We start from the raw sequence: 27,691 nt of genomic DNA, 5'->3' as shown, positions 1-27,691 counted from the left end.
TACTTTGAAATAGTTTTATTGGCTCATAAGACCTTTGCATATAAAAAAAATACCCAAAACACTATGCAGTATTAAATCACAATTACGTTTTTTTACCAATTCAAACTACCCTGAATATACATCTTTTAAAGGAAAAAAATCCTACAGAACTGAATTCTGAAATGACATTATGACTTAAATACTATGACAAAATAGATAATTCCTTATAACATTAATTCATTGCACAAAGCTGCCAGATATTTTCATAAGCATAACCATTGCACAGAGTGCAAATGAACACAATTTCAATGTTACACATTTAGTTGAAGTACATGTGCCTCCACCTAAGAACTCTGACATTTCTGGCACAAAATGTTGGTCTCTTTGAACTTCACCAGGCAACCAACTTCACAATCCAGTTACTCTTTCTCTCCCTAAAAAACAGACCCATCCTTCTGCTGTCAAAACCTACAAGAGTCAGCATCGCCTTTGCTTAAAGAAATCGACTCCTCTCAATTCTTCCGGCAGGTACTCCTGATCCACAGGCTCGCTGTACATGGGGTTGTACTTGTAGCCCTTGCCGTAGCCCAAATCCTTCATCAGCCTGGTGGGCGCGTTCCTCAGGTGCAGCGGCACGGGGGGCAGAGGCCCCTGGTGGTTTCGCAGGCATGCTTTGACATTGTTGTAGGCGCTGTACACCTCGATGGACTTTGGGGCTCTGGCAAAATAGACTACACACTGGGCCAGAAGCACCTAGGACAAAAAGGAAACATTTTACTATGAAGGTGCCAGAAAGTTTCTGTCTTGTGGAATATTTGATGACATCTCTAGTTAATTCTGAAAAGATTCCCACCATGCTTTTATTACCCCCTTTTGTGCCTACAGCCTCCATAACCACTTGTGATGGGAAGAAGAAATTCCTACAGGAGGCAAGGGGGCGAACTAGACCAATGACTTACATTTTTTGTTAAACAGAACTTTCTACCAAGTGATTTTTTCCCCCTAAAATCCCAACATAGAAAACAGGTAAGTATGAAGCTGCTGTTTGTGGGTGAACTTATAGAAACTTCCTGTTCAGCAGTTTCGACATTTCTGGCCCCAGGAAAGCCTGAGCACTTCCTCCGAAACCAGGACTACTAAAAAGTTAAAACATGATCTTGCTGTTGACACCTAAGGTCTCCTCTCTCTAGAGTCTAAGATTCTAAAATGAGAGTTAAAAAGCCAAGCAGCTTCTTCGCTGGCCCCGCACATTAAAGCTGATGGTAGGATAGATGTTCAAATCCAAGAAGAACCAGCACAAGAAAAAGGAACTGATTAACAAAGAAGTGAGCTGATTACTTTACCTCACATTCGGGCATGCCTATAAAATGACAGCCTTGGTAAGCAGCAACTGCTTGTGTTAGCGCAGATGGGTCTGCCAGACCTGTCACACACACAGAAAGACACAGGAACGTTTTAGTCACAGTGCACACTCCCACCCAGGCCTGTCAACAAGCTGCTGCTACTAGAGACCATCACTGCCTGTGGACTTCAGTTGACCAAAAAAATCCCATTTAGCAAACTGGATAGACTTTTCTCTGATCTCATTAGCTTATTCAAGAAATATTTACCGAGTGGTAAATTGTTTCCTCATGGATAAAAACTACCTCTGGTAAGAAAAGTAAGAGAGTATAAACGACAAACATGAGAAACAAAGGCCATACAGTCACAAGGACAGACACATGAAAAACAAAACATCTATTAACACCAAAGAAAAGTTTTTCTAATCTTCTTTAGTGTCTAGAATCTTCCATTTCTATTTCAGGAGCTGTCCCACTGAAAACCTGAACCCATGACTGCAAAGCATTTAAAATATTTTATTTCAATACTCACGTTAGGAAAATCACTACTGAAGAGTAAACAGTGATGACTTTAGGAACACAGACACTCAAAAGTACACATTCAATGCCAAAAAATAAACCAGTGAGTCTACACTTGTCTTATCTTCTCCTTACCTGTCCACATGCCACCAAGAAATTCTTAGGCCAAAAAGCAGCAGCATTCCTGCCCCCAACACCACGCAACCCCATCCTCCGTGAACACCAAGGTTCGGTCCTTCCGAGAACACTCACCTATGTCTTCACTGGCAAACCTCACAAGCCTCCTTGCCACGTACAGCGGGTCCTCTCCTCCTTCAAGCATGCGTGCAAGCCAGTAGAGAGAGGCACTCTGGTCTGAGCCCCTCATTGACTTATGAAGTGCGGAGATGCAGTTGTAATGCTCTTCTCCTAGACACCACAAAAAGTACTTGCTCAACTGTGGGTCAGAAGTGGGAACACACAAAGCTCACAGGAGGGTCATCCGAGCCATAGGTTTGCTTCACTTGGTTGATTTTAAGGAGGCTTAGATAAGGGACCCAGGAAAGCCTGGGGAGAGTGGGGTCTAACAGCTGTCCTCAGCTGCTCAGCGGGAGGGCACAATGCCATGAGCGTGAAGCAGACCTATGCAGTTCCCCATGCGGCCCGTGGGGGTGTCTGGTAACCTGGTTCCCTTCAGAGAAGGAGGCTGCCGCAGAACCTGTGCTGCCCATGCGGCGAATGAGCACAGACCAGATGAGGAGAAGCAGTTCTCTGGGGCCCCGCTGGACTGCCATAGCCAAGTGAGGAAGGAGAGGGATTCTGATGTTCAGGTTCTACTGTATGCCCCCCTGAGGAAAACTGACCCTGGGTCTGGTTGTAGCCATTAGGATGGAGAGTCAAGTGGCAAGGACAGTTGTTATAGCCCCTCTGTTCCTCAGTGTCCTTTCCAGCTGCCTTTCTGGTATCTCAAGGCTGTGGTCACTTAAATCTGGTGTAGGACACCCACGTGGCCGGATCCGAGAAGGGCAGACACATGGACTGACAGCTCTCACAAGGAAAGCACTGTAGCCCCTCGCCCTCACCACTTGGTCTCCTCCCACTTTCCACCCAGGATTCACATGTAAAAAAATCAGTGAAATGTGCTTTTAAAAAACATATAAGAAGAGAAAATTATAACTAAACATTTGTATTTGCACACATTTCACGATTTTCTGACCATCCTATCTTCCTTACGTTCTAGGAGAGGGCAGCCTCTTCCTGAGCCAAGAGCAGGGGAGCTATTCATATTAGTATTAGTCCTTCCATGCAAGCACCAATGTGGACAGTGAGACCATGACCTGCTCTGCATACCATTTGGGCTCTGGGAACAAGTCCCAGCAGCTGACAATGCTGGTAAGACAATACTTGGCCTTCATGGGACAAGATGCTGGCCTGCCAAGGAGGAAAGACCCAGGAGGCTAACTGCAGGGACCTGAGCATCTCCTGCTCAGGAAGAAGGGAGATCAATGGCTTCAGCTCAGCCACCAGATTTCTGTGGACAAGTGGAGTTGTCCTCTAGTTCACGGCTTCCTAAGCTAAGTCACAAGGTCACGGAGGCTGGCTAGGAGAGTGTTCTGGGTGAACTCCACAAGGTTCTGGCACACCCCATATTCACAGGCCTGGCCATGAAAGAAGCCACCTCTGCCTCTCTTTCTGTCAAATATAAATGAGAAGATGGCAATGAATCTCCCTGACACAAGCATTACTCACTTTCTCATACCTTTACTGCAGGTCAACGTTGAAAGTAAATACGGTTAAGAACATGAGCTCTTAAGCCAGGCAGTCTGGGTTTGAGTGCCACACTTACTAGCCATGACCATGAGCAAGTTACTATCATCTCTATGCCTTGGGCTTCTCAGTTGTAATGTGGGGATTAGAAGACTACATGGCTCACTGGACTGAGTCTTAATGTGTGCCTGGTATGTGCTAAATTGGTGTTTACCCTAAAAATGTACTTAAGTTCATACACCTTGTTTGCAAATTTCTAAATGTTATCTGTAGTAATAGTAATCAATGGCATTTATGCCTAGAAATTCTGTGAAAAGATTGAGGTTTATTATTGATTTAATCCTAGCTCTTGATGTAGCTATATTTATATTTCTCAAACATTTATGGAGACATGGACTTTTCAAATGTTTACAAGGGTTATCTATGGCTATCTCCACTTTACAGGTAGAAAAACAGAGGCTCCTCTATGGATTTAATATGATTTGTGGGGCATCTGGGTGGCTTAGCTGGTTAAGCAGATCAGGTCTCATGGTTTGTGAGACTGAGCCCCATATTGAGCACCACCCTGATAGCACAGAGCCTGCTTGGGATTCTCTGTCTCTGTCTCTCTCTGCTCCTCTGCTCAAGGGTTCCCTCTCTCTCTCAAAATAATAAATAAACTTAAAAATAATAGGATCTGTAAACTCTGAAAAAAAAAATGTATGCCTGGTATGGAGTAAGCACTATAGAAACATATAAGCATTAGATATTACTCTATGCTAGCTTTCAGTTTTGCTTCATCATATACCACTTTTTAACCTAAAATTTCACATTATTTATGTAGAATCCTGACCTTAATGCAAGGCAGAGAATTTGTTCTCATTTAGAAATGTCTTTACTCTGATGCAGAAATATCTGAGCTAGTTACTGGAACCTACAAGTGAGTAGCTATACACTAGATAACATTAAAAGAAATAATTAAAATTGTGGGGGTGGGGATTTTTGTCTCACCAGAGTTATAAAAAGGCCTAAGAGTATAAGCTAGCAGGTTTCCAGGGCAATGCTTCGATCATCCCTATTTATGGAACACAGCTTGGAAGAGGACAATTCTCTAGGATCCGAACTATATTCATGAGCGTCTACAGATCGACGGTTGTGCTGCTACTCTACAGTGGGGTATGCTGGAGACGGCGGGGGTGGGGTGGGGGGGTCACATTAAGTGTAAGACTTGTAGAATGTGTGGTTTCTCGAGATCTGACCCCAGGCAGCCTCCTATTGTCCCCAGACCTTCCGGGGGCAACACAAGAGCCACAGAGAAAGTTGTCCCCATTGTGTATGGCTCCCCTGGATGGAATATGAGCCCTAAGAAGTAGAAACCCTATGACTAGACATGTCTGACATCCACTGTGTGTGTATGGGTGTGTGTGTGTGTGTACTCACGTGAGTGTGTGTTATTGTGTGTGAGTGAGCGTGCTCTAGTGGGAAACTGGGGACCTCAGGATGGGCTGGTATGGAGGCAGCACCAATAGTGGGGAAGGACACAGTCCTAGGAAACAGTCTGGCACCTTGAGTTGAGGATGCTTTACTACTTGTTTGCGAACTAGGGCAAGCTTTGTCAACTGCAAAATGGGAATATAATAACTACCTCCTATGGTAATTTTGAGAATTAAAAAAAACCAATGTGTATAAGATACTCAAATATCCAATGCTAGCTAATGTTATGTTAAATGGTAGCTTTTTGGTTTTTAAATCAGAGTCTGATAAAATGTGAAAAAACAGTTCCAATCCATCCAGTCAAAGTGAAGAACCTCCTTTAGGACACGTACAAGAAGAGAGAGGGACCCCGTTGTTGGAACCCCCAGAAACAATGGAGAGTCCAGTATGTGGGAATACTTTTTTTACCTCTTAAAATTTAAACTTTTATTCATATCTCCAATTCCTATATTTGGTCAAAAGTAAAGCAAAGTTCCAAGACCAGAATGCTTTACTTTTCAGATTTTCCAAGCATTCATATGACATTCAGGAGCACAGATAGCTGGCCACCTAGGATCTCTGGGCTCTGCTAGGAGAGGTCCTGCTGAGAGGCATGTCCGCATTAGAAAGTAGAAAGGGCTGTTTGTTAAATGTCTCTAAGAAGTCCTTACTAATGCATCCATAGTGCCTATTAGCAACCCCCATCTCTGACCCCACTCACTTGAGGCACACTAAGGCTGAAAGAGCTTCTGTCATTTCCCCAAAGTCACACAGTTTTCTGTTCAACTCATCAGGGGGCAGTGCCTGGAACCCAAAGTCATTCTTAAGCTCTTCCACCCTCCTTCTCTAACCAGTAAGAAGTATTCTCCATCATCAAAAAACATTTGGAAATACTCTAGGCAAGGTACTACTGCCTACATGATATCTGGAATATTCAATGATCAGCTTCCTCTTCTGGCATAGCTTTTAAAGGTAATTATTCCAGTTACTACAATGACTCTATCCAGAATCACACAAATATCCAAGCCCCTGAGTCCAGCCTAATCTACCGTATGCTATCTTTATCTTATAAAAAGATACGACTGTGCTGTGCTTATGACATTTAATATTGTTTCAAATCTGATATCTGTAAATGCAGTGCTACAAAAACAGATAAGTATACACAGCAAAATTAATATTTTAAAAAAGCTATTAAACTAAAAGCATCACATCATGATCCACGTAAACTTCATTTTTAGCTAGAAATTAAGCATTTTAATTCTCATTAAACTCATAGAAATAAGTCACTTATTGCAAAAGTCCTCGTTATTTACTGCCATTACAAATGATCACAAAAATTACTATCAATTGTAAACAGAGGGGCTTTCAAAAATACTTATATTCTAAAAAGCACTATATCAGAGAGTAACAGAAAAATACAAACCTATCTTACAAGGAAAGTTTAAAGCCTGCAATTTCAAACATGAAAGCTCTCAATTCTTATCAGGACATTTTCTGCTCTGTGCCTCTCAAAAGAAAGGTTAGGAAGCTAGGTCTTTGAAATCTGGCTCTGAGTTGGAGGTCTAATTCAATTACCAATATGGAGATCCAACTGAGAATCAAGTTCATGTTTTGAACTCAGTCAGAAGCTTGGGATGTGAGTATAAGGACACACCTTACTTCATTCAAGTTACCCTCTTTTCACATTTCGTTTACTTACCTGCTCGGTCATATAAAATATGAGATCGCTGGAGGCCTTCCTTCACATCATTTTCAGTGATCAGAACTCTACTAGGAGAATAGGTTTGCCCACTCTTCTTACAAAACATCTTCCTAGAGCTTAACCTGGCCAGCACTGCCAGCTGCAGTCCGTTCAATCCAGCTCGGGCGTCCCCGTCGCTAAGATAAGCCAGAGTGTCTACTGCTTTATCCTCTATGAACACGGACGGCCTGCAACACAAGCAAGGTTAGTTACTACCACTTTCATGTTCTGCACTTATTCTGTAGCACTTCTTACAGAACTGCTATGTCTTAGCAAGGTCACTAAAAGCTACCTTAGGTTCAAGGCTTCTGCCCTCTCTCCCTAATTCATGTTGTCAACATTGTTAAGCATTATCTAGATGGAGAACTGACTTTGAGTCACGAGATTATTTTACTGTGTAAGCACACATGCATAAGCCATGTATGATGGAGACATGAAAAGATATGTGGTTCTATCCTAGAGAAGAGTAAAAACCACAGGAACACCAAGACTTCACTATAGTGTACAGAAAACATACTTCAAACAGTCCCCATCCTGACGAGACAGGTGTGCTCAGACTACTTCCCAAACAGGGCAGGGTCAGAATCATATCATGCAGTTCAATTCCCTCAATTTTACAAACAAACCACATTCCCAGTTGCTTTGAACACAAGAACTAGAAGCAGGCCTCTGGGATTTTGGCCTGGGGCATGCTTCCAAGAGGGTAGGTATTAATTACCTAAAGCCTGCACAGAGTAGCAGAGAGGTCACTAGCCTGTGTATCTAACAAAAGACTGACAGAACTTGGCTGTAAGACCTTAGGTCAGGCACCTACCATCACATTTCTAAACGTGGACCTTCATACAGTTCTAATTAGGATTTGTTCTCAAGTCTAATTCAGTAAACTTTTCTATTTCTATTCTAGTGAGACAAAATATTTCACATATTTAGTTACTTAAAGGAGTCCTAACTAATTCTTGGCTAGCTGTTAGCTGCACATTTGCAAAGCAAAAATAATTTTTCAGTTACAGCTCATCCATGTCATTGCCAACTTTCAGCTGAAAATGTTTTTAGTAATTAATAAGCCAATTAGGACTGTCCAAATCAGCTACTTGGAAAACCATGCACAGGCATCAACTGAGCTGAGCCAACGAGGGATGGTGGGGAGGGGAGGTTCAGTCCATGAAAGGGGACCCAGCTTATCTATGAAGGTCCATGCGTAATTCCTTACCATACACCCCCTCACCTACTACTTCACTTTGGTGAATAGCCTAAAAAACAGCAATTTGCATTTCATTCACTAAAAGATGTTTCTAACATCTTAAAGACTGCCTCATCTCACCCTTTATTTATCAAAGCCAAGACTAACTTTCTCATCTCTCACCACCCATAAGGCACCTGTTTTGTCTTAGCTTGATAATGAATGACTCTCTCATCAGACTCCCTGACAGCTAGTTGCCTAGGTCCCAGAGAGATGGTTACTGTTAGAAGCCCAACTCCCTCCCTTCCTGACCAGACAGATACTCAAAACATACTCAAGGCCTACATCACTGGCACTTTGTAAAGCCAAGGAAACACTTCTCAGACAGACATTGTTTAGCAGACTCTAGATGATTTCGAAGAAGGCAACAGACAATACATACTAAAGAAAATGTGTTATGAGGGACTAACATTAAAGGGAGTGTGGTAGCATTCGAAGTGCCTTAAAGGGAAGGGCACCCTTGGGGCCTGGTTACAGCACACTGTTTTTGTGTGTGTGCACACATGTGTGCATGTGAGGGGGGAGGGGAGAGAGGTGGGAAGGGAAAACCAAAATTGCCTGAACATCTCATTTCAGCCTCAGAACTAATAAAAGCAAAGCCTTCCACCTCTGGAAAGTTTCCTAGCAACAAAGAGCCCACAGGATCATTTGTAGGAAGGAAAAAGAGTACAGCAGGAGCCCTAATCAATCCTGACTGAGCCATCACCAGGAGTCAGGCCATTTGTTGATCACATTTGTCATCTCTCCATATCCACTAAATGTTGAGGCCTCAAGGACAGGAATTATGTTTTATTCTTTTTTTACATTCCTAGTGCTTGGCAGAGAATAGGCATTCAATATCTGCACGATGAATGGACTAATTTCAATTTTTTCCCACAATCTCAAAGTGAAATGTTTATTTTTTAAAAATAATAACATATGAAAAAACATTAAAACATCAACAACAAAACCCTTTTCTGTGCCACCTAGAGATAATAGCTACTAGGTATTATGTTGTATTTCCTTTATGATCCATCCACCCATGCAACCATCAACTTTACAACTAAATTTTGAAACAAAATTGAGATCATACTATAGTTTACATCTTTATTAAATATTTTGAAAAACAAGCATTCAGAACTCTGAATATTATTTTATTTTTTTACAAAATGTATTGAAAAAGAGAGACAAAGAGTAAAAGTCACCTATTGCTGTACTACCTTAGTATTAGTATTTTGGTATATATCCTCTTTCTATGAATTTATCCACTATATATATTTAGCAGCACAAAGTGCTTTGGGGAACAGAAAAAAGATGGGTATCCTTATACACTCTAGTATTGACTATACTGCCCCATTTCCACTGATCCTCATACAGTCAGCAAGTAGGCCTTATTATTTACAAAAGAAGCCAACTAGCAGACTGCTCCATAGATTTATAAATAGCATGTGAACAGGCCTTTAAATGGGTATTTTATGTGTTTGGAAAACAGGATCCTTTCTTAAATTTTTAAACTCTTAACTAAAGTCTGAGTTATACTATTGCTATTTTTTAAAATCAGGCTTGGCATCACGGGGAGTGAGAGAGCTGCCACAATAAAACCAGAGCTAAGAGCTTTCACCCAGGCTCCTACTGCTCTATTCTTTCTCTCCCTTGTTACTTTCTACATTCCAAAGTTCACCCCTGTCCAAAACGATGAGTATTTTTAAACACAAATGAATCTGTCAGCAACTCTGTTCAAGTAATAAAAGGCAACTGCTAACAGCACTCACAATGGTCACAGAAGCAAATTACCTAATGGAAATTTGCTATTAAGAACACTACAGATGTTCAAAAAGTTCTATCTATCCTCCAATATATCCTGAACCCAAATTTACACCACCTTGGTTATGAAGAGTAATAAAATGTGTTAAAATATCTTGTGATCCTAGAAGAGGAAACACATGAGTACTCATGCCAAGAACAATGAACTAAGCAATATTTATATTGAGATTTGCAAAACTCTTCAGACAACAGTTAACTATTGCATAAATTATTATGAAAGAGTGCTCCTAGTCCAGAGACATTATTTTAAAACTTAAGCATAAACTTAAAATTTTGGAAGTAACTTTCCAAGTTAGAACAGAATTAATAAGGCAAAATCTTTGGGGATATCTACTTTGGGGATAGAGCATTTGAACTTGCATTGTATCCTCCTAAGAAATAGATAATAAATTATATTGTAAAAAACTGTTCCATAATTTAAAAAATGGTTAAAATAAGTGCACTGGAAAAGATCGTATCTCCAGTTTACAGATGTAGAAATAAAGACTTTGCCTCATTTCGCTAACTGAAGAAAAATGCTTCAGTCTTAGGAGGAACATGGGAAGCACACCACCAAGGACGACTTCCCCCTTTCATTTTTCCTTCCAAGGGCCTGAACCTTTCTGCACACTGTTTTTTTGGTGGTTGATACTGGGATTTGGAGAATTCTTTTTATTTTATTTTTTTTAAAGTTTTTTAATGTTTTATTATTTATTTTTGAGAGAGACAGAGCATGAGCAGGGGAGGGGCAGAGAGAGACACACACACACAGAATGTGAAGCAGCTTGAGGCTCTGAGCTGTCAGCACAGATTCCGACTCCGGGCTTGAACTCGCAAACTGTGAGATCATGACCCAAGTCGAAGTTGGACACTTAACGACTGAGCCATCCAGGTACCCCAGAGAATTCTTTTTAGATGGCAGGATGTTTAAATTGGAGGAGTGAAATAAGTGAAAATGTAGCTGTTATTTCATGGCAGAACAACAAAAAAAAAGTATTGCTCAGTTAAACTCTCTCCCTAAGTTACAAAACAATACTGTGTGAATCTCTTTCACTAAAGAAAAAGAACATTCCATGGTCAGGGTAACAATTACCTAACAGTGGTCCTCAACCAGGGATGTGCATCAGATTATACAGAACTATCCTAAAATAAGATGTAGTATATATAATCACAGATTTGCTGATTCTAAAATCTCCAGGGACAGACCCCCCCAACCCCCAGCACAGAAATAGCTGACCTTTCAACAATGTGGGGGTTAGGGGGCAATGACCCCCAAAACAAAAAAAAATTCACATAAGACTTTGGACTCTCCCAAAATATAACTACTGATAGCCTTCTGTTGACAAAAGCCTTACCAATAACAAAAACAATCAATTAACACATATTTTATGTTATGGGTATTATATACTGTATTCTTACAATAAGGTAAGTTAGAGGAAAGGTTATTCAGAAAATCCATTTACAGTACTGTACTTTAAGAAATCTGTGTATAAGTGGGTCCATGTAGTTCCAACTCATGTTGTTCACGGGTCAACTATATTTTCAAAATGTATTCTTGATAAATGTGGTATGTATATCTGGTTAAAAGGCACTACTGCTGGGGCGCCTGGGTGGCTCAGTCAGTTAAGCATCCAACTTTGGTTCAGGTCATGATCTCACGGCTCATGACTTCAAGCTCCATGTCAGGCTCTGTGCTGACAGCTCAGCTTGTGTTCTCTTTCTCTCAAAAATAAACAAACAATAAAAAAAAATTTTTAAAGGCACTACTGCTAAATTATAGATGAGAATCTTTTTTTTTTCCTAATCCTTTACAAATTAAAACTGTTGTTCTCATACAAAGGAACACAGAGAAAGATTAGAATGTTAATACTCACCAGAAGCATTAAAAATTCTTTTAATGTTTATTTATTCTTGAGAGAACGATAGAGAGAGTGAGAGTGAGCGAGGGAGGGATAGAGAGAGAGAGGGAGAGGGAGGGAGACACAGAATCAGAAGCAGGGTCCAGGCTGTGAGCTGTCAGCATAGAGATCGAGGCGGGGCTCGAACTCTTGAACCATGAGATCATACCTGAGCTGATGTTGAATGCTTAATTGACTGAGCCACCCAGGTGCCTCTCACCAGTAGCATTTTAACGTGGTACTAAGTAAAAGTAACTCACTTCACTTATTCCTAGATCCTTCTAAACTGAGTACAGGCACAGCTCCCTTACAGTGCTTCTGGCTGCACTTCAGACATTTTTTTTTTTTTAATTTTTACAAATTGAAGGTTTGTGGCCAGCCTGCATTAAGCACATCTATTAGTGTCATTTTTCCAACAGTAATTGATCACTTCATGTCTCTAGGTCAGATTCTGATAATCCTTGCAATATTACAACTTTTTCATTATTATTTGTTATGATGATATGTGATCAGTGATCTGTGATATTACTATTCTATAACTGTTTTGGGGTGCCACAAACCACACCCACATAAGACAGAGAATTTATTACTGATAAATATTTGAGTTCTGACTGCTCCATCAACCTGTCATTCCTGTATGTCTCCTCCTCAGGTTCACGATAATGAAATCAGGCCAGTTAATAACCCTATAGTGGCGTCTTAGTGTTCAAGTGAAAGGAAGAGTTGCACGTCTCTCACTTTAAAAACTAGAAACGATTGGTGCGCCTGGGTGGCTTAGTTGGTTAAGCGTCCGACTTTCGCTTAGGTCATGATCTCGCGGTTCGTGGGTTCGAGCCCCGCGTCGGGCTCTGTGCTGACTGCCAGCTCAGAGCCTGGAGCCTGTTTCAGAGTCTGTGACTCCCTCTCTCTCTGACCCTCCCCTGCTCACGCTGTCTCTCTCTCTCTCTTAGAAATAAACAAAACATTAAAAAAAAAAAAAACCACCACCAACTAGAAACGACTGAGGTTAGTGAGGAAGGCATGGTGAAAGCCAACACAGGCCAAAAGCTAGGCCTCTTGCCCCAAACAGCCAATTTATGAATGCAAAGGAGAAGTTCTTGAAGGAAATTAACAGAGCAAGGCCCTCTCTTCAATTCTGTGACAGCTAAGAGAGGTGAGGAAGTTCGCAGGAGAAAAGTCTGAAACTAGCAGAGGTCGATTCATGAGGTTTAAGGCAAGAAGCCATCTTCATAAGTTCAATGTGAAGCAGCAAGTGCTGATGTAGAAACTGCAGCAAGTTATCCAAAAGATCTAGCTAATGAAGGTGGTTGCACTAAATAACAGATTTTCATTGTAGACAAAACAGTCTTCTAATAAAAGAAGATGCCACCTAGGGACTTTCCTAGCTAGAAAGGAGAAGCCAAAGGCTGCCTTCAAAGCCTAAAAGGACAGTCTGACTCTCCTGGTAGGGGCTAATGCTGCTGGTGACTTGAAATTGAAGCCAATGCTCATTTATTATTCTGAAAATCCTAGGCCTTTAAGAATTATACTAAATCTACTCTGCTTGTGCTTTATATGTGGAACAACAAAGCTTAGATGACAGCACATCTGCTGACAACATGGCTTACCGAATATTTTAAGCCCACTGTGGAGACCTACTGCTCAGAAAATAAAGGTTCCTTTCAAAATATTACTACTGTTCATTGACAATGCACCTAGTCATCCTAAAGCTCTGATGGAGATGTTGTTTCCACGCCTACTAACACAACATCCATTCTGTGGCTAATGGATCAAGGAGTGATTTCAACTTTCAAGTCTTACTATTCAGGGAATATTCTGTAAGGCTAGAACTGTCATAGAGATTCATCTGATGGATCAAAGTCAATTGAAAACTTTCTGGAAAGGATTCACCATTCCAGATGTCCTTTAAGAACATTTGTGATTCATGGGAAGAGGTCAAAATATCAACATGAGCAGGAGTTTGGAAAAAGTTGATTCCAATCCTCATGGATGACTTTGATGGGTTCAGGACTTCAGAGAAGGAAGTAATTGTAGATGGGCTGGAAATAGCCAGAGAACTAGATCTAGAAGTGGAACCTGAAGATGTGACTGAGCTGCTGCCATCTGATGACAAAATTTGAGTGGATGAGGAACTGCTTCCTAGAGATGAGCAAAGAAAATAGTTTCCTGAGATGGCATCTACTCCTGGTGATGATGCTGTGAAGACTGTTGAAATGACAAGGATTTAGAATATTAGATAATTTAGTTGGTAAAGCAGTGGCCAATTTGAGAGGATGGACTCCCACTTTAGAAGAAGTTCTACTATGGGTAAAATGCTATCAAACAACATCACAAGCTACCAAGAAACTGTGAAAGGAACAGTCAACTGATGCAAATGAAACAAACTTCATTGTTGTCTTATTTTATCAAATTGCCACAGTCATCCCACCTTAAGCAACCATCACCCTGATCAGTTATGAGCCATCAACATCAAGGCAAAATCTTCTACCAGCAAAAAGATTAAGACATGCTGAAATTTCAAATGATGGACAGCATTTTTCAGCAGTAATTTTTATTTTATTTTATTTATTTTATTTTTTTTAATATTTTTATTTATTTCTGGGGGGGGAGAGAGAGAGAGAGAGAGACAGACAGACAGACAGCGTGAGCAGGGGAGGGTCAGAGAGAGAGCGAGACACAGACTCCGAAATAGGCTCCAGGCTCTGAGTTGGCAGTCAGCACAGAGCCCGATGCGGGGCTCGAACCCACAAACCGCGAGATCATGACCTAAGCAAAAGTCGGACGCTTAACCGACTAAGCCACCCAGATGCCCCTCAGCAGTAATTTCTAAATTAAGGTAGGTATGTTGCTTTTTTAGACATAATGCTGTTGCACATTTAGCACACTCTAGTGTAGTGTAAACATAGCTTTTGTATTCAATGGAGAGCCAAAAATTCATCTCACTAGCTTTACTGAAGTGGTCTGAAACCAAACTCTAGTTATGTCTGAGGCACATCTGTAGTTAGAAACATGCCTTCAGAAGCTGGCTCCATCGCATTCAAGCAATATGCCTCAGTTTCCTCCTCTAATAAAAGGAGATAAAATCTACATCAAATAGGATTAAATAAGACATTAAATCTTAGAGCGATACCTAACATATCACGAACACTCAATATGTTAGCTATTTTTACTTTAAGAATCATTTTAACTAGAATTTTAAGAATCACTTTAACCTGTTCAGTAGCATTCTCTCTAGAATTGCAAATCTTCAAGGCAGAGCCCTCAACTCTACTGCTTCCAGGAAAACAAGACTAAAAATAAAACAAAACAAAACAAAACTACTTTCTCCAAAAAGAGAGAACATAAACTTTACAGATATAAATCTCTTTTGTGTTTAAATCCATGGAGGCACACATCTTTCCTAATTACACTATACCTTATATCTGGTAGGGAATAGTGAGGTGAATAGTGACCTCCAAAGATGTGACTAAATCCAAATCCCTGAACCTGTGAATTTAACTATATTAAGGATCTCAAGATGAGATCATCCTGGATTTAGCATGGGCCCTAAGTCGCAAATGTCCTCAAAGGAGACAATAAAAGAGAAGGCAGAGGGACAAAGACTGCCATGTGAAGATGGAGACAGAACTGGAGTGATCCTGCCACAAGCCAAGGAATGCCAGAAGCCACCAGAAGCTAGAAGGAAAGACTATCCTAGAGCCTTCAGAGGGAATGTGGCCTACCAACAGCTGGATTTCAGACAGTCTTTATAACAGTGAGAGAATAAAACAATAAAAATATTGTTTTAGGCCACCCCACCCAGTTTGTGATATAGGTTTTCTCCACTATCCAAAAGAATAGTGTTCCCTTGAAACCTTTTGCAAGGCAAAATGGCACTGAAGAGGCAATTACCATTAATTTACAATTAAATTGCTTTTAGTGTTCTCAGACCTAAAAAGTGACCTTTCTTAGGCTTTTCTGATATCTTAGGACACATCTAGCTAACAGATGTACAAAACAGACTGAGATAAAGCAGATGCTCACAGACATAGTACAAAACTATGGTGGCAGGATGCCAAGATGCTAAGTGTAGTTGCCAAGGAAGAAGCCTGGTGTTGCCACTCATCCTGCTAGGTGGGTACTGCCTCTATGACTCCTTGCAAAACAAGTGCTGAATGCTGTTTTTGCCTTTTGCCTTTTTTTGAGATAAGAGTAAAAATCCTCTTCAAATTTCTTCCATTTAGTGGCAATAGGTATTAACGTAGGTCTTTTATGAGTGTGAAGTGGTATAATGTGAACTTCCAAAAAGTAAGGGATACCCATAATTTGTGATGGCAGGAACAGGAAAGAAGGTCAACGAGACTGGCTGATGTTCCTGGTTGCCATTATTTTTGTCAGAATTTTCATAACTTATGCTAATGTACCTTTCTTTCTTTATATAAAATCATTTTTAAGGAGAATTATTAAAATCCACTCTAACTAAACCTGTAACTCCTGATTGATACCTCCTATTCTAGTGATCCATTACTTTTCTTTTTCTCTCTAACTGAAGTGTTAGAAAAGGCTATTTCTGAAAGGCAGCCAATAATATTAATAGTATATTAATTAATAAAAACAAACCAAATGAACCTACAGCCATCTTTGTCATCAGAGAAAAGGCTCAGTCTCATGTCACAGCACCCTCATGTCAGAAGGACAGAGCTACATTAATTCTTCCAACCAACTGTTGGAACTTTGCCTACTTAGTGACAAGGCAATCAAGGCTCCTCACTTTACTCTCTTCATATCCACAAACGAATGTATGTTATCTGGCCTACAAACAATGGATTTTTTAGGGGTGTTTTTGAATATGCATGTGTCCTACTATGTGGAATCTATAATCCTTCAAAGCTGCAAGTTCTCGGAGTGACTAAACTATCGTTCACTTTCTCATCTTCAGCATCACAAGCTCAACAGATGATAGACCATGGATTTTTTTTTTCTCCTGGTCTCCAAAATTAACCCAGTAAACAGATAACATGCTTGACTGTATCACGTGACCAAAATGCTTAGCAAAATACATGAACACTACTGATTACCCATACAAACCAAAAGAGCTACAGTACAGATAATTCAACACAAATCACCAGCCTCTATCTTTCTCTTCACAATCAAATCACGACTGAATACAGAGTACCATTTTGCAGATGTCTCACAAAAGTTGTGAGGTGGTAAACATGGGGGAGTATAGGGAAGATGCTGTTCTTTGGCCCTTCTTCCACCTTGTTGCCTGGAATGCAGGTATGATGGCTAGAGCTCCTTGGCGCATAAGGTTGAAGTCATGTGCTGAAGGTGGTAGAGCAAAAAGATAAGGGCCCAGGTCCCTGAGGATACCATGACGCTGACTAGGAACTGCATTTTTTATACCTGTCTATCTTCAGACTCTTTTACATGAAAAGGAAAGTTCTATCTTCGTTATGCCAGTTAATGTGACCTTTTCCCTGTTATATGCAACCTAACCTAATCCTAAGTGGTTCAGTAATGTTGAGTACTTCCTCCTTGCTGAAGCATCCTTATGGTTTTCCTCTTTCTGGACTTTGTCTCCTCACAAAATAAATGCTGACAAGTCCTCAACTCACTATCCTTATTTCCTGGCCCTCTTCAGTTCTCCTATTCAAACACGTGGGATATATGATCCTTGAAGTGTTGGTGGCTCCCAAATCTCTGGGATCACACATCTCTCCTGCTCTCCTGATTTCTTTATCTAACTGCAAACCTCTCCATATGAATCATCCTGAGGCCCCACAAACTGAACAAGTCCTAAACTGAACTCCAACCTCATCTTCCTTTTATCTTTCTTTTCAAGCATGCAACTACTTTCCCAGTCACTGGGTATCAAAGTCATCCTGGACACTCCTTTTTCCTCCCTCCTCACACTGAAGCCTATACAGACCTCATTTTGCAATTTTACAGAGTAGACCCTGCCGTCATTGTTCAAGTCACCTGCATTTGTCATTTGTCTTCGGCATCACTGCAAGAGCTTCCTAACTGGTCTTCCTGGTGCCTGGTGAGGGGTGGGGAAGATGGGACTTGACTCCCTTCAACCCACCCTCTCTAATGCTATACTTATCTTCCTAAAATATAGAGCTAAGCATGTCACTTACTCTCTTGCTCAAAAACTTTCTATGGTTCCCACAGCTCTCCACATCGCTCGCCTGGCCTTAGAATACAGATCTTTCATAATCTGGCTCTGCCTCCCTCTCTGGCTTCACTGACCATCACTTCCTCACACCCACTCTTCCACTCAGCCATAACAAATGTATCATACAATTTACTACCACCTTGCCTTTCACATACTGTTATCCCTTGCCAAAATGAGTTTTCCATTTCATCTAGTTAAGTTCTGCTTATCCTCCAAACTTCAACTCAGCATTTCCCTCATCCAGCAAGTGAAATATTTGATTTCACATACTCTAGAGGCCTCTTCTCTATCCCCCACTGCTCTTTGGTCATATCGCAATCATAGTATGTCCCCGGGAAACCAATTTACTCATCTACCTCCTTATCACACACTACGCTTTCTAAAGGCACAGGAATATGCTTTTCAACACTCAGCCAATGCCTAGCATATGCAGGGCCTTCAATTTATGCTGCATAAATAAATACAGAGGGAAAAGCTTAAAAAGAACACTTATTTCACTCTAATGGGAATCTGTCATGTACAAAGGTATACTAGATGAGAATTCACAATTCCTCAAGAAAAATCAAGAATGGTGTTAAGCATCAGCACGATTCATTTTTCAGACTGGTACCTGCTCATCTCATCTCATGCACAACCTTAAACAGTCTAGATTTCGCTCTAAACTAGGACACCAAAATATAAGACTACAAATGCACTCATGGCTTCCCAGAGAAAGTAATTATTTGGGGTTAAAAGTCTTTCTAGCTAAATTAGTGTAATCAAATTTAATTTATGTCCAAGAGAATGTATATATATTTAAAGCCAGTCAACAGATATGAAAGTATAATTTCACTTAAAATTGAAAGAAAAAAAATCCATTTTTAATTCTCCATGGTAACTGAGGTGGTCAGGTGCTTCTGTTACAAAGTCACTTAAGAGAGTTTTCTATGGCCTATGACACCTTCTAACTTGTCAGAACTGCTAACAAGTAGACCCATCATTTAAATTTAATAATCTTTAACTTCACTGTTTGCTTAGACAATAGTATTAAAGAAAAAGGTTCTTGATACCTGGGCAACAGAGCAATCGTCCCTTATGCTACATTCTGCAAAAAAAAGTAAACAACCTACAGGACATAGTAGGTCTTCTCTGACTGAAATGCAATTTTAGCAGATTAAGAATCATTGGCTCACTTTTGTATCATTCTCCCAGTTTCAATAATAAGAGAAATTTTAATTCCTTCACTTGATCCTCTCAAATTTTAATGTGCATGCAAATGATTCAGAGATCCTGTTAAGATGCAAAAATCCTTTTTAAAATGAGCTGCATGGTTCTTCCACTGTCCTTCTCATCTCACCTAATTATGGCATGGCAATGATTGGAGAGAGAAAAAACCTGAGGGTATCTGAGTAACAATTCCATGAAATCATGACATGAATGAAATCAATAAAATTATCCTAGATTAATAAAAATGCAGGATAAAAAGTTGTAGATATATTACGATAACCAGTATACAGAAAGAAAAATACACAGAAATATGTAGGGATATCCCTCCCCCCGCTTTCTTTCCATGTTTATCACTTGGTTATATGTGTTTTATAGTAAAGATGGTTTTTTTTTTAATGTTTTATTTATTTTTGAGAGAGAGATAGAGACCGCGCAAGCAGGGGAGGGTCAGAGAGAGGGGGAGACACAGAATTAGAAGCGGGCTCCAGGCTCTGAGCTGTCAGCACAGAGCCCGACGTGGGGCTTAAACCCACGAACTGTTGAGATCATGACCTGAGCTGAAGTCAGACACCTAACGGACTGAGCCATCCAGGCAGCCCATGAAGATGTTGTTTTAAAGGAAAGCTATACTAGATGTGAGGAGTTGACTGTGTGTAGCCCCTTTTGACCCTGATAAGTGCCCAGCATACAAAGGGCTCCTAAGTATGAATACACTTAACTGATACCAGCAGATTCCATATGTCTTTTTAGCCACAATTTTGATGGCTATGCCATCACAATTCCACCCTAAAATGATGTGACTTTGTTGCGCCTGGGGGTCCTTGGCCATGTTTCAAGGCTTTCATGAGGCACGACATAATTCTTCATCCAAGAGACAGGGGCAAATGGGAGAGGCCAGACACACAGGGAGAGACTTTTGAAACCTAAACCCTGAACCTAAAACTATGTCTTGTACTTTAATCCTCACAGAAGGGTGGCTCCAGAACTTGGCCTCAGGGCAGGCACCAGCAGCTGTGGGGTCCAGAGCATGAAGAGGCAGGCATTAGTCTCTCATCAGACCAGATTATGTTCCACTGTGTTATTTCAGTTGACACATGAATAAATAACATCTGAAGAATATATTGGAATATAAAGAAAACCTCTGACCCAAGTAATCTAATTGATTATTCACCATATATACTCTGTGTATTAATGAACTTATGCAGTGCTCATGATACATGAATAGATTGCCAAAAGGGAAGAGAGAGCTTTTAATGCGTTATTTTCAGTTAAAATTTCTTTACTTTCATAGCATTGAGCTTGGCTTTTAAAGTGTGCAAAAAATTCTAAAAATATTTAAATTTTTTTGATAACACATTAAGTTTTATTTAGTATTTCTAAAAAAGAGGAGTGAACTGAAGAAAAAAAGAAACTGGAATCTGAATACAAATTTCAAAACATTTGTAAGTTATATCTATTTCATGAAACAAACTAATGAGTAAGCCTTCTCATAGTGTTCCAAGGCTTTTAAAAATAGTGTTAGGAAAACAACAAAATCCTTAAGCACAGAAGCAAATACCCAAAAACTAAAACAACAGGCAAAATGATGTTAAAGTTTGAAAAGTTAGATGCACCCCGTATAGGGTGCATCTTAAAAGAAAGGCTTGCAGAGATATACTTGTTGGTATAATTGACTACTTCCCCCTACTTTTGTTTTCACTACTAGATCACCATTTCTTCTCTGTTCCCACCTTCTCCTTACTGCTGTCAGGCCCTTTCTGGCCCTTTGCCAGGGGATTCTTTGAGAGGTGTGTGCCCCCAAGATACTGTCCACAGTCAACTTACTCTGAACTGCTGTTGCTGCCGTGGCTCAGAGGGTCAGTAGGACGACTGGAGTCTAGGACGTGGATTCCCAGTGAGTTGATTGCTCGCATTAGAATAGTCACCATTGCCTCTACGGGAAGCTTCTCAAGAACAATAACCCGACAGCGGCTTAGGAGAGCAGCATTGACCTGGAAGGAAGGGTTTTCCGTGGTTGCCCCAATCAGAGTGATCGTCCCACATTCCACGTGAGGAAGGAAAGTGTCCTAATCATGGGAGGAAAACAGAAGAAATTGATTCCAGTCAACAACTTGCAGAATCCTACGTAAGTTGGCTATTCTTTCCTTCTCCTAATTTTGAATTCTGGAACAGCTTTATACTCATTGGATATGGATGCACTGTTTGGAGAATGCAACTCAGGCTTTTTAAGCTGAAAACATATCTTTTGGAATGTGAATGACTAAGCCTGGCCATTTGCTGGTACACTAATAACTCAAGGTAGAATTCTATTGTAGTTTTCACATAAATCATTTTTTTTTTTTAACTTAGAAAAGTTATCTTCTATCCTAACTGACAGACAGCTTAAATATAGCAGCTATTTATTTGTAGAAGTCTAAGAAAACACAAAAAACATTCGGGTTTCTAAAACCTTATTCTTTTATGAGTTCTTAATCATAATAGTTACTCTTCCTAACAAACCTGGTAAATATATATTGGTGACTATGTAAACACTGGATGTTGCTTTACAGGGAAGAAATGCTAAGATGAGTCAATGGTCTAATGAAACCTAGGGCAATAACATCCTATCAGAACTCTGAAGGATCCACTTAAAAAGAGATTCAGATCAGGAACAAAAGCTTAGTAGGGTTTTGTAAAATATTTCTTTCTCTGATTAAAAGCTGTAATAAATCTATCAAAGAAAAAAGTATATTTGAAGAAAAAAGTTAATGCTTACTTAGGAAAAATACAAAAATGGCTTGGCTTTGTTTATTAAAAATAAATAAATTGTCTTTCTACTTTTTTCAGAAAGCCATTTAAATGATAGTAATGACTAGATTTTGTTAACATTCACCTTGATGAGAACCTGAGGTCACAGAAAACCACTCTTTAATTTTGAAAATGAAAGAGTAACACTGTATAGGAGACAAGTTTAAATATTTTAAAATAATGATCTTACAATCATGGTAAACTGCTTACTATGACTCCTAGTATTTAGATTCAAAGTCTGTAAAAATGAGAAACTTGATCCCAAGCTGCTTTTCTGATATGTATAGCTCAGGGCCATACTAATACTTTCATTTATCATATATAGAGAAAGCATTTTCTTGTCACCAAAAAAACACTAAGAAAAAGTGGGAAACAGGCTTAAAGGAGATGGACTGATAGTCTAAACCTATCTATAGACAGAAAACTTAATGATAGCAATAGTCCTTAGCATTTGCATTTTTATGCTTTTCAAAGTGATCTCACGTACTTTAAGTTCACTTTAATGTTCACAATGACCAAAGGTAGAAAAGAAGTTAATATACCTGCTGAGATTTATTGAACCGATGAATCTCATCAATAAAAAGGATGGTTTTCCTTTTGAAAAAGCTCTTTTCATTTTGAGCTTGTTTTATGACATCTCGCACATCATTTGTCTTGGCATTTGTTGCAGACAATGTCACAAATCTTATGCTATGTTTCTTGCTGTTGTTGGCTATGATGTGAGCCAGAGTGGTCTAGAAAATATGACACACAGAGTTTGGAAAGCTGATCAGACACCCATGGGTACTAACACAAGCAGCATCAGCACTATTTACCAAGCAACTTGAACTCTAAAGAATGCTCAGCAGCACAGATACAATCCAAAATACCATACCACATTTTCAAAAAAATTTTTTAAATGTTAAAAATAAAAGAGGGAAGTAGCTAAAACTTAGGCTAATCCTGACCTTTTCTCCTTTATACCTAACTCTGTTTGATTCTGTTTTGGGGGACTCTAAGATCTCTGGAAATCTCATAAAGAGTGGCTGTCTTGATTTAGCAGAGCCTGAGTGACAGCTGTGACCTCTTGCAGCCAAGAAAGCGTTACTGCTGAAGGACTAGGTATAGAAATGGAGTGCAGAACCACAGAATCAATCAATTCTACAACTGGAAGCTTATCAGTGCAGCCTAGAAAAGGAGTGAGGCTTTGCACTGAAAGACCAATGAAAACTCCCTAGCATTTAAGAGGACTGCATGCTGCCACCTCTGAATGTCTACTTTGGAAGTAGATGAAACAATAGCACTTTGATCATATTAGCAGTCATGAGAAAATGATGGTGAGATCAGTGACTGGCACTTAACCAGGTGCCCCATAAATGTGCATATGCTGCTATTAACATTATTATTATTGTTAAGAGTAAAGTGTAAGAGTTAAGAATGGGAATAAAGAAAAACTGTGTTTAATGAGAACAAATTTGGTCTTGAAGGAATGGAAAGGTGGCACTTTATTTTTTAAAACTTGTATAGTACCATTAGATACTGTGGCTCTTTCTTCATCAAACCCTAGCCTATGGGCTCACATCACATATGCCTAGGCTTGTGACTGATCACCAACCACTACACTGGGTAGCCCATTACATCTCTTGCCTGGCATCTTCTATTAGTTCACTCTACTCATTTTCCTAGGGAGTTTTTTCTTGCCATCTGGTCCACCAATGGCTGATTAGCCATTCTCATGATCTTATGTAGAGAGTTCATGAACAACTACTAATAATGCTCCTGCTCAATCTCCTAAATGGGGTAACAACTAAATATACCACCATGATAAAATGTTATCTGTGATAGACCTGATTTATTCCTGGACAAATGGAAAGTATTAGTGTGAAGAATACACAAAATGAGCAAGATGCATTCTAGGAACTGGGGCAAAGGAAGGTGTGATTGAGTTGGAGATGAAGCTGGAAAGAAAAACTGGGGAAAAACCATCCTCCTCTCTCTGTGGATAGAAAAAAAAAATACTTAAACATCTCTTAGACTTCTCTATCTTGCTTAACTCTGCCACTGTTCTTAAGTATTCTTCTAATGACATGTCTTCCAGACCCCAAATATCCTAACTGCCTTCCTCTGGACATGTGCTAATTCCTAACAAGGTGGACACAGAAATGTATTGATGTTTCTTCTCTAAGGTAGAAAGCATTGTGAAGACAGTTATGGAAATACTAGATGAAAACAATTTGCAAAAGGAAAAGAGTCTTCATATTAGTCTTGTTAAATAAATATATTCTCAAAGATAAAAAAAAAAAAGTTAAAATAAACCAACAGCTACAAAGAGGGGAAGGAAACACAACTGAAACAAACAAAAACAAATTTTGACTCCCTCCCCACCAAAGTTGAACCCACATACCTACAAACTGAATATACAACCTGCAATTTGTAACATGTCGTTTCCTTGAGAACTGGATCATTAATGGGAGGGTGGGTGTGTACGCTGAACACAAAGATCAAATCTAAGAGTCCAAATATTTTTGTAAAACTATGGATTCAGAAATCTTCATTTTGAAAATGACCAGAAAATGTGTCTCACAAATCTGGCGGGGTGTGTCTTTTTTTATACCGATCACTGACTCCACCTGTGGGCCAGGCACTGCCCGGGCTCAGATGGTACCTGAGGCCCTGCACTCAGGCCTCCATATGCAGGACGGACGGGCGGATTCTTCGGCGACGGCTTCCGCCAGGGCTCTCTGACCCTCAGATCCACGCCAGACCCCATACAGATCAATACTCGAAACCCTTCTGTTAAGGCGGCACTCACCTTGCCGCAGCCCGGCGGTCCCCACAGGATGAGAGAGGGGATTTCGTTGGTCTCCAGGAGGGACCGGAGCAGGGTCTCCTGCCCCACGGCTCTGCTCTGCCCGATGTAGTCCTGCAGCGTGTCGGGACGCATCTTGTCCGCCAGAGGCTTGCCCTCCAGCATCTGCCGAATCTCCTCCGCCGCCAGAGACCGGGCGTGCGGGCGGCCAGCACCGCTGGCCCCGAAGGCAGCGGCGTCGGCTGCGTCCGCATCCCAGTGGCCCGGGTCGTCCTCGCCATCTGCATCGGCGTCCCCGTCGCCATCGCCCACCGCCTCTTCCTCTTCTTGCGCCTCCGCCTCGTCCCAGCTCCGCGGAGATGCGCTGCCCGCCGCGGCAGCCGCTGCCGCCGGCCTCTTTCCCGAGCCCTTCCTCCCGGGACTGCTGGAGCGGGCCACCGGGAAGTCGGGAATGAGGCGGGCACCGCTGGGCGTGGGCGGCGCGTCGTAGCTCTCCCGACTCTCGGTCTCGCCTCCGTCGTCGCCCTCCTCGCCTTCGCCCTCGCTGCTCTCGGCCGCCGTCGGGGTGGCCGGCTGCTTCAGCGCGGAGCTCTCAGAGAGCCGCCGCCTCTTGGCGCTGGGCGGCGAGAGCCCCTTGGCCCGCTCCCCGGCGCGGTGCGGCCCGGCCGTGGGCTCCGCGTGCCCGGCGGGGTTGAGCAGCAGACAGCGGTCCAGGTGCGAGTTGATGTGCGCGGCGGGCATCATCTGCTGGCACACGGGGCACTGCACCTGGTGCAGNCGGCGCGTCGGGAAGTGTAGTCCGCGGCAGTTCAACCAAGCCGCCGCTGGCATCGTATTCCGCAGCCTTTCGGGAAATGTAGTACTCAGCGCCCCTCCCCGGGAGCTGAGCGTCCACTTCCGGCCGGCCGCGAGGGCCACCTTTGTGAGGGGCCGGGAGGCTGGAGGATTGCGCCTGCGCAGAAGTGTGCGGTGGCGAAAACGGCACCCCTCCGCGCCTTTCGAGGCGGGTGAAATCGGGGAGGAGTCGGTGAAAACGCGCAGAGATTGCACCTGGGAAAGTGGCTTTTCACACCCAGAAAACTGAGCGGGCGTGTGGGGCGGGCGCGGGTAGGAGAGGAGGCCCCTCAGGTTGTTGGTAATTAAAGGGAAATGGAGAAAATCCCAAACCGCTCTAGAAGAAAACTGGACAAAGGATCTGAACAAAAGAAAACAACGCAACAACTACACGTCTGAAAAAAAAAATGTTAACCTCAGAGAAATGCAAATAAGGTGAACATCCTCCACCCTTTTAGATTTTTGACCTTTTTACCCACTAGCCTTTTAGTTGAAGCACATACTTAGATGCTTGTCTCCAGTCTTCTATTTAATAGTTAAGAATTAGACTTAGTTCTAAATGAGGGTTAGTCAAGTTAGGCATATTTACCCCCACAGCAATAAAATGTTAGGCAACCGATTAAAGTTACGTTATAGGCAGTGACAGAAAATGCCCACCATAAATGAAAAAAAAGATTAAAACATCCAAGTGTGGTATTGTATATCTTTGAATGATAGGATTACCATTTTCTGTGATTTTTTTTCTACTTTCTGTAAAGCTCTCTTTCAAAAATGTATCATAAGCATCCTTTTTTTTTTTTGTATTTTGAAAGAGAATAAATTGAGGGAAAACGAAAAATCAATGAATTGTAGGAAAGGAACTTTTCCAAGAGTTGACAAATACGAGATTTTTATTTAATCTGCACAAGAACATCCCCATGAAACTTGTCTCAAAGCAAACACCTAAGGATTTTAAGTCTTTTATATAAGACGATTTTACAAAAAGAGGAATGACTCACAAAGAACCAGAATTCGGGGGCACCTGGGTGGCTCAGTGGGTTGAGCGTCCGACTTCAGCTCAGGTCATGATCTCGCGGTTCGTGGGTTCGAGCCCCGCGTTGGGCTCTGTGCTGACAGCTCAGAGCCTGGAGCTTGCTTCTGATTCTGGATTCTGTCTCCCTCTCTCTCTGACCCTCCTCTTTGTCTCCCTTTCTCTCTGACTCTCCCCTGCTCAGCACTCTCTCTCTCAGAAATAAATAAAACATTAAAAGAAATTAAAAAAAGAAAAGAACCAGAATTAGAGGATAGTAATCAAAAAAGAGAGTAAAGGAAGCATTGTTTCAGTTGATTCTGGATGTAAAGGGTGTAGTGGCCCAACCTCCTGGTAATTGTGAAAAGGTGTGAAATCTGATTTTTCATGGTTTTTCCAACTAGATTAGACTCAAAAGTAACATTAAAAGAAAAGGTATGCAAAAATGAGTTAAGAAGCTTTATTCTTTGGTGATCATAATCTGAAATTTACCTATCCCTCAGAGCAACCATAAGAAGAACATAACAAGCCAAGTACTTAGAGAAGAAGATTCTAGGGGAGAGAAAACATCTTTCCCCTTACCCATCTATGTTTATTGGCCCCTGTAAATTAAATTTACAAAAAGCAGATTAAAAAGAGAAAAACAGCACCAAGCTCGTGCTCCCGCTCTGACATGGCTGCTCTCCCAGAAGGGTGGCAGGACCTGGGAGTTGCAGCTGTGACTAAGGCTGAAGTAAATCCAAAGGCCTACCCCCTCACAGACGCCCACATCACCAAGAAACTACTGGACTTTGTTCAGCAGTCATGTAACTACAAGCAGCTTCCGAAAGGCGCTAATGAAGCCACCAGAACCCTCAGCAGAGGCATCTTGGTTCATCGTGCCGGCTGCAGACACTGAGCCACTGGAGATGATTCTGCACCTTCCGCTGCTTTGTGAGGATAAGAATGTGCCGTACGTGTTTGTGCGCTCTAATCGTGTCCTGGGGTGGGCCTGTGGGATCTCCAGGCCTGGCGTCTGTTCTGTCACCATCAAAGAAGGCTCACAGCTGAAGCAGCAGATCCAGTCCATTCAGCTATCCATTGAAAGGCTCTTAGTCTAAACCGGTGGCCTCTGCCCCCTCTACACTGAGTCTTCCCCCTGGGGTTGTGTGTCATATTGTCTGTGTTAGCATGTAGTACCTCTAGCTACCTTCTCTTGTGCATTATAGTA

General features: G+C 41.3%; 1 protein-coding gene and 1 pseudogene across 1 annotated transcript; one reads left to right on the top strand and one right to left on the bottom strand.

Annotated features, from left to right (window-relative positions):
- Positions 1-27,156, bottom strand: WRNIP1 (WRN helicase interacting protein 1). The gene is made up of 8 exons (XM_077769971.1): positions 27,101-27,156; positions 24,642-25,833; positions 22,393-22,584; positions 20,888-21,129; positions 6,736-6,965; positions 2,091-2,246; positions 1,323-1,402; positions 1-732 (listed from the first exon to the last, which is right to left on the bottom strand). Exons 1-8 carry the CDS (start codon positions 27,154-27,156, stop codon positions 457-459), a joined length of 2,424 nt encoding a protein of 807 aa, XP_077626097.1. The 3' UTR covers positions 1-456.
- On the top strand, positions 27,155-27,665 carry LOC144236332 (NHP2-like protein 1 pseudogene; annotated as a pseudogene).
- The last annotated feature ends 26 nt before the right edge of the window (positions 27,666-27,691 follow it).

The sequence above is a fragment of the Crocuta crocuta genome, unplaced genomic scaffold, assembly GCF_008692635.1.
Source record: "Crocuta crocuta isolate KB4526 unplaced genomic scaffold, BGI_CrCroc_1.0 scaffold24, whole genome shotgun sequence".
NCBI lineage: Eukaryota > Metazoa > Chordata > Mammalia > Carnivora > Hyaenidae > Crocuta > Crocuta crocuta.
Note: the sequence above shows the minus strand (reverse complement) of the source record. Positions and strands in the feature narration are given on the sequence as shown.